The 12,117-nt window shown below is 41.7% G+C and overlaps 1 protein-coding gene across 3 annotated transcripts in view; it reads right to left on the reverse strand.

The window, feature by feature from the left end:
* The window catches only part of hectd1 (HECT domain E3 ubiquitin protein ligase 1), a 28,735-nt gene that overhangs the window by 16,191 nt on the left and 427 nt on the right, over nucleotides 1–12,117 (reverse strand). For all 3 annotated transcript variants that reach the window (XM_020713930.2, XM_011490137.3, XM_011490136.3), the window contains exons 2-13: nucleotides 6,904–7,008; nucleotides 6,406–6,555; nucleotides 6,097–6,331; nucleotides 4,315–4,542; nucleotides 3,952–4,233; nucleotides 3,614–3,884; nucleotides 3,411–3,487; nucleotides 2,123–2,221; nucleotides 1,907–2,021; nucleotides 1,290–1,464; nucleotides 982–1,120; nucleotides 728–898 (exon numbers count right to left, since the gene is read on the reverse strand). In XM_020713930.2, the coding sequence (XP_020569589.1) occupies nucleotides 728–898; nucleotides 982–1,120; nucleotides 1,290–1,464; nucleotides 1,907–2,021; nucleotides 2,123–2,221; nucleotides 3,411–3,487; nucleotides 3,614–3,884; nucleotides 3,952–4,233; nucleotides 4,315–4,542; nucleotides 6,097–6,331; nucleotides 6,406–6,545 (1,932 nt within the window). In that variant the 5' untranslated portion in view covers nucleotides 6,546–6,555; nucleotides 6,904–7,008. The remainder of the gene's footprint in view (nucleotides 1–727; nucleotides 899–981; nucleotides 1,121–1,289; nucleotides 1,465–1,906; nucleotides 2,022–2,122; nucleotides 2,222–3,410; nucleotides 3,488–3,613; nucleotides 3,885–3,951; nucleotides 4,234–4,314; nucleotides 4,543–6,096; nucleotides 6,332–6,405; nucleotides 6,556–6,903; nucleotides 7,009–12,117) is intronic.

The following is a 12,117-nucleotide window of genomic DNA, read 5'->3' on the forward strand; positions in this document are numbered from 1 at the left end:
GTTAGTCTTGTAAGAAAGTTTGGAGAAAATAGCTTTGGGATCTTCAGAGCTATTGAAAACTTTTGATCAAGTGAGGTATATTTCCATTAAAAATTCTTAAACTATAATAAGGGATTTCATTTAAAAATCATTGTTTTAGCATAAATATCATGAGTTTTCAAAACTGGCTGATTTTAATGGAAGCTTTTATTTGCTTTGGTTGTTTTAGAGACAATATTGATTTTTTTTTTTAAATCACTTTTTCCTTGAGCACAAGTTTGTCCATTTAATTCTCCTGTAAGAAACTTAAAAAAAAAAAAAAACTTTTTTTTTGGTCTCCAAAGCCTATGTAGGTTTGGTTTGTGCTAAGATAAACCAATAGAGACACTGGCTGTCAGTTTAAAACATTTCTTAAAAGTTATTGAGCCCGGAAGTCCAAATCTGTAAATATCTTACCAAACTGAATTCTGCTGCATTTTACAGCAATAAAATGTTGTGATGTGTTCATGATACGCAAACTTCTAGTAGGGTATTTATCAATAATAAGAATCTTGACATATACATATATATCATAACAAAAAAGAATAATATGATCTGATCCCTGATGCAACATCTGAAACTATGAGATGGGATGGAGACATTCCTAGATCAAACTGTAAAGAGAATCAAGCATGAAGTTCCCAGGGGACCCATTATCAGATACACAACTCTCTTTGAATCAAAGCTATGTTAACTTGAGGCCTCTCACCTTTTCAGGTTTGACTTCATCCTCGTTCTCATCATCAGACGTCGGTCCGGCCAAGGTCGACACCTTGTTGATGACCCCGAGTCGGGCCAGCTGGTCAAGGAAAACATCTCCACCTTTGTCCACCAGATCCCTGATGATCTGCAGAGCCAGCAGGTGACCGTCGTCATCATCCTAGCGAGAGGAAAGGAGCAGAGGTGAAAACATGTCCGCTGACGTGTTCCTGTGCAGGGGGGTGGTGGAAACGAGCTGTGCACCTCCTGGTCGAGGACGGTGGCGGTGATCTCCACCAGCACTGTGGGCAGGTTGTGTCCCGTCTCACTGTCGCACACCTCCCTCAGCAGAACCTCGCTGCTGTAGTGAACCATCTTCCTGATGAGGGCCAGACTGGCTTTCCTGAAAAAAGCAAAAGTCTCTTTTTTTCTGCTGCTTTCTTGTGAAATATTTCCAATAATACTCTTCTCACAGATTTCTGCCGTTTCATGTGAACAACTCAAGGTAAGCCATTGTACCATGTAAAAAAAAGAAAAAAAGAAAAGAGGTCGCTGGTGAGCCGTGGGTTTACCTGATGGAAGGCAGCATGGTTTGCTGAAAGGTTTGTGCAAAAACAGGGAGGAGTCTTTTCAGGTAGAAAGGAGCCATTTCTGGGTCTCCTTTGGGTTCACTGCCCTCCTCTTCTTCCTTACTCGCATCTTTCTTCCTCTTGTCGTCTCCTTTGTTCACTGGACACATCCAGTCTCCTGAAACACACAAACGTCTGTTCTTGAGAGTCCAAAAAAGTGTGTTTCCGATCTGGACTTTTTGGATTATGGTGAGGGAGTCAATTCTGAGAGGGAGCTTCCCATGTTGTGATTTGATGTGTTTGAAAACTTAAAGAACTGAGCAGAACCCCGACGGATCCAATGAATCCGATGCCCTTCAGACCAATAAGGCTTACTTTGAATGATTCCTCTGTTTTAGTGCAATATTTATTTCTGCTTTTGATCAGTACAATCAAAAGCAGAAATAAACCAGGATGGGATTTATAAACAGTCCTGTTCATCAGGGGAGTAGATTAATGAGGAGGAAAACGCTGAGCTTCTCTGTTCAGAACTTAGAAAAAAACATCCAAATGTTTTGAATCCCAGCGACCTACAAACACACAGGAGGGAACACCGTGAGTGAACAGGAATCTAAACGTACCCGGAGACTGAAGGATGGCCACCACCTCACTGTGTCCCCTCTCCCTGGCTTTGTCCAAAGGAGTCTTCCCGTCCTCATCCCTCAGGTCCGGGTTGGCTCCGTGCCGCAGCAGCGTCTGACCACAACCACACGAAAATCCTCAAATCCAGCATCATTCGTCCACGCCAGCACGAGCCATACGGCGGGTCTCCACGGGCGTTTTTATCCGTGTGTTACCTTGGCAACTTGTGGCCGTCCGAAACAGGCAGCGTAGTGCAGCGAGGATGACCTCTGGCCTCGGTTCACATCTGCACCCCTCTCGCACAAAAACTCCACCTGGACCAGAACCACAACCTCATCAGAGTGAAACCAGAACAGGAGGGAAGTTCTAAAGAGGAGAATCTGAGGACTGGATCAGCTGAGAAGAGACCTCACCACAAATTTGATGACGTGAATGTTTGACATGAAGTTCTTTAGTCAATGGTCCCGATCAGCTTTTAAATTCTAAATTTATGTTAGGATCATTTAGAAAATAAAAGCCAAACAAAATTTTTCATGTCATCAATGCAAAAAAACAAAAGAAGATAAGATTTCAACAGAAAATTGATTCTAATTCTCGGATTCTAATTCAAACTTTTGCATGTTTTTTCTGTCTTTCTTTTAAAATAATCTTTTTTAATCCTTTGATACGTGCTGCTTTAGTTTTCAGTCTTCTGAAGTCCTGCTGCAGAAAACAGAACTTAAAACCCCCCAGATTCCTTCTTCAGCTTAGCTTTTTTCCAGCATTTCAGTTGGGATTAACATTTTTCCTTTTCCTTGTTAAGCTTTCTTCATCCAACAGTTGTGGTTCTCAGTTGTGCCAAGCTCTGGATGTTTTCATCAACAAGCACATATTTAGTGAATTATGTTCCAAAATCATATTAGTAAAAGATAAATGAACAAACCTTTTGTCTTTGAGAACAGGAAGAAGAATGTTATGTTACTTAGAAAATCTGATGCCACTTAAGGTTTTTCTTTCCCGAAAATCCATTTAATTTCATGTTTTTGAAAGCGCTACATCGTCCCTCTGCATTTTTTTTTTGGCCTGTGCCCCCACCTCAAAGTTTCAGGAAAATAAACACCAGAAAAGCAGGAAACTGTTAGGAAGTCACTGTGACTTAGAAGTTCCTTCTTTTCCATTGGCATCTGAACAGATAAGGCGAGAAAAAGTGTAGAAAGCGAATTTCCTTCTGCGTAAAATCTAATATGAAACATAATGGTTTATTGCAGCAACATTGCACTTTTGCTTTTATGGGTTTAACTTTGATTTATTTTTTGCTGCCTAAATAATTCACAGCCAACAGACATCAAAGCAGAAAAGGTGAAAAGCTGATTACAGATGGACTTAAACGGTTTCTGAAAAAATAGTTTGTTAGGAGTCTTCCCAATAACATTCACAATATAAAACCCATTAATCAACAAACAGATGCAGACCTCTGCCCGTCTAAACTTCAACTCCAGTCGGATTTAAAGTTTTTTTTTTTACCATTTCCTGTGTTCCAAAAGCTGAGGCCCAGTTCAGCAGCGTCTGTCCCACGTCGTCCATGAAGTTCACTTCAAAAGCTGAAAGAGAACAAACTCTGTCATCAAAAGTCTTAGGCAGCAGACACACACGCGTTTGATCCTCAGTTCCAGTTTCTACATGAAGGCAGAGGCTCATGGGAACTGTAGTGCGTCGGCCGCTCTCACCTCCAGTGTCGATGGCATCTATCAGGGCGTCCGTGTCTTTGCTGCGGATGCAGTCGATGAGCTGTCGGTGCGACCGCTCCCCTGAGCTGTCCAGCCGGCGAAGCCCCGGGATCCGACCTGCTGAGCCGGCGGTGGACTTTGGCAGCGCTTTCCGCCCCTCGAACAGAAGCACCAGCAGCAGGTCGACCAGCCGCATGGTGTCCAGCACACAGCGCTCGTCTCCTCCCAGCGCAGACTCCATGGAGTTAGGGAGTGCCGAACGTAACAAGTCCTGAAAACCAGGTTCAGCTTTAGTACACGGCAACTTTGTTTAAAAAAACAAAAAAAACTGGACTTACATGAGTGACCACTGGCGACCCCCGGCAGAGCGTGGACAGCAGGCTAACGATGGTGGACACCTGGTTGCTCAGTTTGGAGTCGGAGGCAGACGGTGTGGCACCAGTGGAGGGCCGACCTGGTTTACAGGCAGAAGAAGAGCCCGACACGGAACCTCCGGCAGCCGCCATGCGGGAAAGCAGCTCCTCCGTCAGTCCATGTTTGGCCAGAGGGGCGGGGTCTACGCCTCGACGAGTAAACCGATCAGCCAATGAGGCGAAGCAACGCAGAGCACCGTCTGACACCTGGAGGACAGAAAGCGTCTTTGAGTCAGAAGGCTGCATTTCTGAACCAGCTGGTGTCCGGTGGGGGTGCCGCCCGGTTACCTGGTGATCCTCATGTTTCAGGAGGCTGGACAGAGACTCCACGCAGGTTTCTAGAGAAGAGTCCTGCGGCTCCATCTTGCTACAGAGGCGAGACACCACTGCCATTGCAGAGTGCAGAGTGTCTTTGTGGACCAGGTGACCACTGTCGCGTATGAAGCTCAAAACGCAGTTCAGACCGCTGGCTTCAAACACGGCGCCAGATTCCCTGGTACAGATCAGCTCCAGCACCTGCAGTCACAGGTTTGAAACTCAAACAACCGTTCTGGACTTTTTAACATCACGCTAGAGCTCTTTAAAGGCATCTCCATTCATCTGAAGTGTTGCAGGCAAAATTCACCAGTGTTTATCTAATGAGCGTGGACAGAAACCGCTGCGTTTGAGACGCAGCTCAGGAGCTGCACCTGAGCTGCTGCATTGAAGCTAAAACCCAGTTGATTTAGCTGCAATGCAGATGATGAAGATGTGTTTACATTAAGGGATAAAGCTGACCGAAATCCTCCTTCAACAGAGACTAAAAGATTAAGATAAACAAGAATACAAACAATTGAATCATTTTTATGTGATGAAACAACATCACAGGTTACATGACGGTGCCAAAATTGTCAGCATAAGTTGTTTTTTTCCTCAGTCCCCCTGCAGTGTCTCTGGATCGCAGCGGACACTCCCTCCCTCCTCCTCTCACATGCGCACACACACACAAATACATCACTTGTATTTCATCCCAATAGTTCATTTTCTTTGGTCTGAAATAGAATTGCAATCCCCGTCAAGCTATTCCCATCATAAACTCTCAAACCGGATCCTCCTAAACATCATCATACAAATATGTTCACACCAGAAAACGGGAATGGATGACACATGTCAAAATTGTTATTGTGCGAATGATTATTTTCAAATTAAGCTTATTTTCAAATTGTAGACGTTAAAATAAAATAAATTGCTTCAAAATTTTGCTATGTCTTTAAGTTTTTTCTAAATTACATTTGCAAGGCCCTGAAAAGGGAGAAAACAGGTTTAGAAGATGAATGAATGAATATTTGCAAGGCAAAGGTAAAAATGCCTTTGGAAAAAGCAATATTTGTTTAGTTGGCCTGTGGGAGGGGCTTATAAGGCTCTGGTTCCATTGAGGCCAGTGTTGGTTACACTGGTGGTAACAAGTAACCCGTGCAGAAGTGACGGCTGTATTCTTTCTTTAGCTTAGGACCAGTAAAATCCCATGTTTCATTTTATTTTGACATTACTGACTGGGCTATGTTTTTTTGAAATGTCTATTTTCCAATGTTAAGAAGAACTCTGTCACACCAGAAAACTAATGGATCTTGTTAGATTTGAGGTAATCATCTTTTTAGAAGGCAATGACAGAATCCTCAGAACCTGTGCTCTGCCCTCCATCTCCCAGTGATTCATGCTTCACATAAAGCGCAGTACTCTTTTCATGAAATTACTACAACTATTTCAATGTACACAGACCATGATGGAGGCATTTTTTATTACATTTTTCCTGACTTTAAAACAGCTGCAACGACTCCAGGACAGTTATGGTCGTCTGCGCTAAAGAGATTTAGGAACCGACAACACGTCTGTTCATTTTAGGACGATATGGTCCACAGCAACAATTCCTCCATCAATCATCCATGAAGGAACAGGGAACATGGAGCAGCCAGAACTGAAACTGAACAAGCAATTTACCTTCCTAAAAGACTTGGTAATATTTCCATGTTATGCAGATTTTAGAGGTTTTGAAGGTCTCAGGTTCTCTGCTGCAACAGCCAAGTCTCTTACCTTAACACACTGCTCAGCCAGATCCCTGCTGGTCCTGTTGTTGAGTTCCACCACCACCAGCCGGTTGCACAGGGCCTTTATGGCCCCGTCCACACCCACGATCCTCCGCGTGCATTCTGCCGACACGTCCAGGTAGTAGGTGATGGCTCTGGCCGTGACCTCCAGCACGTTATCAGGAGCGCTCTCGTCCAAGAAGATCTTACAAAGCGCTGGGAGGAACGTTCGAGGAGGACATCTGACAGACAGGAAGATGGAGTTCAAAGGTCTGAGCACACGAGCGTCTGCGGCTCTTAAAACAGGAAAGCTCACGTCTCAAAGCAGCGGTCCACGTTGTCCGACATGAGCAGCAGCATGCAGAGCTGCTCCAAGGCGATGAGCTGCATGTCCCGCTCATCGCCCTGTCCCATCTGCAGCCACTCCAGCAACGTGTCTGGGTCCACATCCGCCATGATGGCAAGCCTGGCAGATAAACAAACCCACGTCAGACTTCATCTTTGACGAAGTTGGATTGTTTGTCAGGGATCTGGGTCATTTCTAATTGCCTTAATTATCAATATTATATGAAACCCTGAGCTCAAAATTTAAAGTTTCTGTCAGAAAAGTTGTCTATTTGGTAGTTGTTTTTAAAGCATTGCGTGTGCAGCCTGAGGACTTTGCTTTCCAAACCCCAAAGCATCACTTAGAACCGGCTGCATTTCTCTGAACCTCTCTTTGGCACTGGGAGGGCACTAAGTGACAAAGTGGATCTTCATGCATCTCCAGTGTCTGTCATTCTCCCATCTTAATAGTTAAAGATAAAAGGCTCACCTGGCTGTCCTCTGGCTGCCCCGTCTGGCTCAGTGCCCAATCACTGGTCACAGCTGAGACGCTGTTTGGTGTTCATCCAACCAATGAGATGGAGGGGGCAGGTTTCTGTGGTGACAGGAAGAGAGTGAGAGGTGCACCAAAATGGGATTTTACCTGTGAAGCCTGGATTCAAAAGTCGCATCAAAAACTGTAAAAACTCCATTTGAAGATACTGATCAACAGATCAGTTCATAAAACCAACCAGATGTGGTCAAGCCAAGTTCTGTCCAAACCTGTCAGTGAACTCTTGTTTCCCTTGTTTTTATTGAAATTTAAAAGCTTTATTAGTACAATTCATATCTTATCTACAATTCGACTCATGCACGCCCATGAGTCGAAGTGTCCTTGGGCAAGACACTGAACCCCACCTTGCCTCTGGTGGTAGGCGAGCGCCTGTGTTTGGCAGCGGAGCCGCCACCAGTGTGTGAATGTGTGAGTGAATGTGTGTGTCACTGGGTGAATGTGTCGTTGACTGTAAAGCGCTTTGTCCTTGTAGGAAGAAAGCCACTATATAAGTATACGCCATTTACCATTTACTTTGATTCTATTAAATCCTTTTTGTTTGATTTTAGAAAAGTTATTTAAATCTAGCAGAAATTTGACAAATTCATGTTGAATTGAACGAGATTTGATTGTAATTTGAATTGATTTATGACCATGTGAGTCTAAATGAGATTAGTTATAAATGTAAACACAATAAGCTTCATGAACAGGCTTGAATAAACATGTCAGATGTGTAGCTTGTTTGAAAGGATTAGCAGAAATTTTTTCCCCCCTCAAACTGTTCCTCTGTTTTTTTAAAAATAAATCCTAAAGACACAAAGTCTCCTTTTTAGGACACTTTTGTTCTGAAATGAACATGGTAACACAGTGGGTTTGGAAAGCTCAGGTAATGTTTGACAAAGTACTTCTGGTCAACATCGGCGTCCGAACACCTCCATGATAAAAAGTCACTCCAGGTGGTGACGGTCAAACATGAAGATCATTCATTTCCTGGAGCCTCTGCTGTGAGAGGAGCATGATGTCCTTCACAATCAGAGTATATTCATGTGGGTCCATCAGTACAACAGCTAAAGCTGAGCTCAAACTGGGTCACAAACAGAACGAAGATGCAGTGAAGGTCCAGACCCGACTGACATGCCATGGTGGACATTCAGTTTCATCCTGAAATGTTTTAGAGAAATATTTTGGTCAAAACTCCTCAAGATGCATGTTTGAAGGAGCTTTTTCTCTGGAGAAACAAGTACAACAGTAACTGGCTGCTACTTTCTAACTTCTAGATTTATTTTGAGACGTTGGTACCTTATCTGAGGGCACAGACAGTTAGGCTGCTTGATTCCTTAGCACAGTGAATGAGCTCCTTGTCTCCACTTGTCCAGGAGCAGTAGACCTCCCTCCCTGAACCTGACATGACTTTCAGGAAAACGGTGTCGGTGTCTAAGGTAGTGTGTAAAATCAGCTGATCAGAACAATAACTGGAACATCCACGCCAACTTCAAATAAGTAAGTCGGTGCCGAATGCTGACGGAACCATTTAAATCAGATATTGGAAGCGCTAAAGGTGACGACAGCATAATAAGTGAACACTCAACACTAAACTACAAACTTGTGTGGAAAATGGCTCAACATTATTTGGTACAGGATATACATGCGACAAACTTCCCTCTAAAACAAGCAGAATACTCACTACTGCAAGACGACAAAATCAAATGATTAATATGAATTAGGCCTGAGCGAAAAATCGATTGAATTAATTAATTCGAATTTTTTGTTACGGGCGATTTAAAAAATAACTAAATCCAGTTTTTGTGCAATGGCGCATTTGGTTTGCAACCGCATTTGGGTGCGGTTGACCGCGACTCCTGCTGCTTCATCACCGCGGTGATCAAAAATCCCATACCGTCACAGCTCTAGTTTATATTTTGAGGGACACCAAAAAAAAGGCGACTTCTCCGGTACCGATAGCAGAACCGTTGAGGTCAGATCTTACAGAGACCGCGGGCTTGAAGAATGTTGCCCCGGGGCTCGTTCAATACCGGGGCTCGGTACCAATCCATAGGAAAGGGGCACGGTGGAGAACAATCATCGAAGCGGTCGCTTTGCATATAGCCAAAGACATGGTACCCATATATACCATGGAGAAGACGGGGTTTATTAGTTTAATTAAAACCTTAGCCCCCAGATATGAACTGTATTGTTTTAGAAAATGGTGCTACTCTCAAGGTGAATGTTTGTCTCCTTTTAGTCTAGACTACAAAGTGGGACTCAAAACACAGCTGGGACTTTGATTCCAAGAGTGTGATCATTTATTTAGTATTCATCCCATTGCGTTTGCTTAAATAAAAGCAAAATTTGCTTTAACTTAAGTTGTCTGCCATTTGTACTTGTTGCTTTCCTTAAATGTGTGTGTCTGTGGGGGGGTTAAAAAAAACAATAAAATCGGAGATTTTATTTTTAGGCCATATCGTCCAGCCCTAATGTGAATGAACAAATGTACTTAAAACTTCAAAAAGGTTAGGGGAACTTGTCAATATCACAGTTGTCCGTTTTTGTGAGACATAAATAAGATGCTCCTCTTTTCAGCATCTTTTGTTTGTTCATTCATGTGGCGCTAAAGATAAGCATCTTCCCCAAAAGCTGACAAGTCAATTCAAAATTCAAGTCAAAATTTACAGCAAAATTATGGAAAATTTGTCACAAACAACTACTAAATGCTCACATAAGTGATCCATCAATTTCTATATTACTATAGTATTAGGAATTGATTAGTATAACTGATTCTTCCTTAATGTTGAAGCTTTATGTTGTCAAAACTATTAAAAAAAACAAAAACAAATTGGTGCCAGAGATCTTTTATTAAAAGAATGATCTATATTAAAGTGAAAACAGCTAATGGTTCTGAACTGCAGAAAACTCATGGACTGTGCAGTTCAAGGAGAGTTTGACTCTAGGAAACACATTGATCTGGTCATTAATAAAACAGCATTCAAAGATCAATCTGCTTATGAAAGCAGCCTATTAATAATATTTCAATATTTCACTGCATTAAACCACAATAACCACAGCACAAGCTATTTGATCCTTGCGAAGATTTCAAACCTTGTTTTTAGACATTCAAGGCATTTTACCAGGTTTAAAGTTGTTTTAACTTCTAGCTTTTCTCAAAATCAGCACAATGGAGAATTTTTGTCTGTTAGAATTAAAAAATAAGGAAATTATTATTAAGGTGAGTCAAAATCATTTTGCTCCAAACTCTTGACAATAGAATAAACTTGATTAAAGACTTGAAAAGAAATAATCAAATTGCACTGTAAATTTGGTTCAATTTTAAGGATTTAAAAGCTCATTAAATATTAAACAGGCTTTGGTTGTATCTATTTTGGAAACAAATATTTTAATTTATGTTCTATGAATAAGAGCTAGTTTTAGTTTTTAGAAGGATTTAGTATGATGGGCCCATTTGAACTAAGCTCATATTCTTATTTCACTCAGTTTGTTCTAAAATCAGTCATTTTCACTTATTACACTAGATTAGTCACTGTAGTCAATATAAAAACTACAATTGGGTACAAGAAAACTCCAAAACAAACTACTTACTTAGACTCAACAAAAAGAAACTTCTTATTGGGCTATTAACTAACTAACATTTAATTTTAAGTAATTATATTAAAAAGTTAGCTTTTTTAGCTTAATTTTTCCATGTTTTATGCTTGTTTCTAGAGTTTGATATCTTATCAGATTTCTTTTCAAGTAAAGATTACTTGATGCGTGGGCAGATAATTTTACTACTTTCTAGGGATTTTCTTCTTAGATTAGTGTTCTTTTCCTAGTTTTAGGCTACCGTTTGTGGCAGTGTACACACTCAGCTGCTAGGATTACTGTAACATTGTAAATATGATATTTGCACGATTAGTTAAAAGAGGTTTTGGCCTCGTCAGCTGCTCCTGAATGAATCCCAGATTTTTTACATCTTTTTTTCCTTTATCTTTCAATATTCTAGAGCTCAGTTTGTTTTGGTTTAATGTAGTCGGTTGACAATATCCAAACGCTGCACATCAGTAAAGCAATAAAACAAATTCAGCAAATTTAGGAATTGAAGTTAATGTTTGATTTCTGAAAAAAGTTTAAATTATTACAGACAATTTTAAGGTTTAAAGTAAAACAAGTTTTTGTGTGCCTGCTTTTCTCAGACCCGTTTGAGGTTTCTAAGAAAACCTGTTTCAAAGGAAAAACAAAGCCTCCAGTCTGAATATGAAGAAACCGGATGCGTTTGGGGAACTATAGCCGCTCTTAGATGTAAATATCCCTGATGTGAATCTACAAAACTAAAATTACAGTGTTTGTGTTTACATGACAGAAGTACCAACCGGACGGAGGTTGAACAGTTTAGGTTTGGTGACTGCCCAGAGAAAAGTCAAATTCCCGGCAGATGTTTTGTCCCCTTTGGCTGCGCGTGTGCGTGTATGTGTGTGTGTCACAGCCTGATGTGAGCAGCTGTGGTCCGAGACGTCACGGATCCAGGACGGCACGCGCTGTTGGCACGGTTACAGCTCGGTCAACTGTGACTCCCGGTTAACACAACGTCAACAAGCAAACAACACACACAAATTGGGTTTTAATTTGTTGAGACCCCACAGAAGAAAAAGGAAAAAAAAAAAAAACAGAAACTGCGTCGCCCAGCAAGGTCTGACGGAGCTAGTAACGGGGCAACAGCTGCCTGATTATTTTATCAAACATAAGAGGATAGACTGAGCTGAGATCTGCTAGGAGTTAGCCGCAACGCTGGATAACAAAAAGAATTATATTTATGTCGATTATTCCTGACAGCAATTTTTAAAACAGTTTCGAACGTGTCGCTCAGCTACTATGTAACACCAGAGTATAAACTGGAAACCTAAAACTGTCCTGAAATGTGTGTCAACAGCCTCGAATGATGATGGCAGACGTGAGCCCGTGTTAGCCGGTTAACGGTCATTAGCACGGCAGAGTAGCTTATCTCAATCCGAGTGTGCCGATTTCAGCTTTTCACTTAAAAAATTAGCCAAATGCACTTCGAGTTGTCGCGTTCTTACTACAAAACGCAAAGTATCACAGCGTGAGTCATTCCGATAATTTCGTAATTATACGTTAAAAGTACTTGTGGCCTACTACGGTGTAAGCGATCCGCGGCCCTCG

Source organism: Oryzias latipes, chromosome 22 (genome assembly GCF_002234675.1).
Source record: "Oryzias latipes chromosome 22, ASM223467v1".
Taxonomy (NCBI): Eukaryota; Metazoa; Chordata; class Actinopteri; order Beloniformes; family Adrianichthyidae; genus Oryzias; species Oryzias latipes.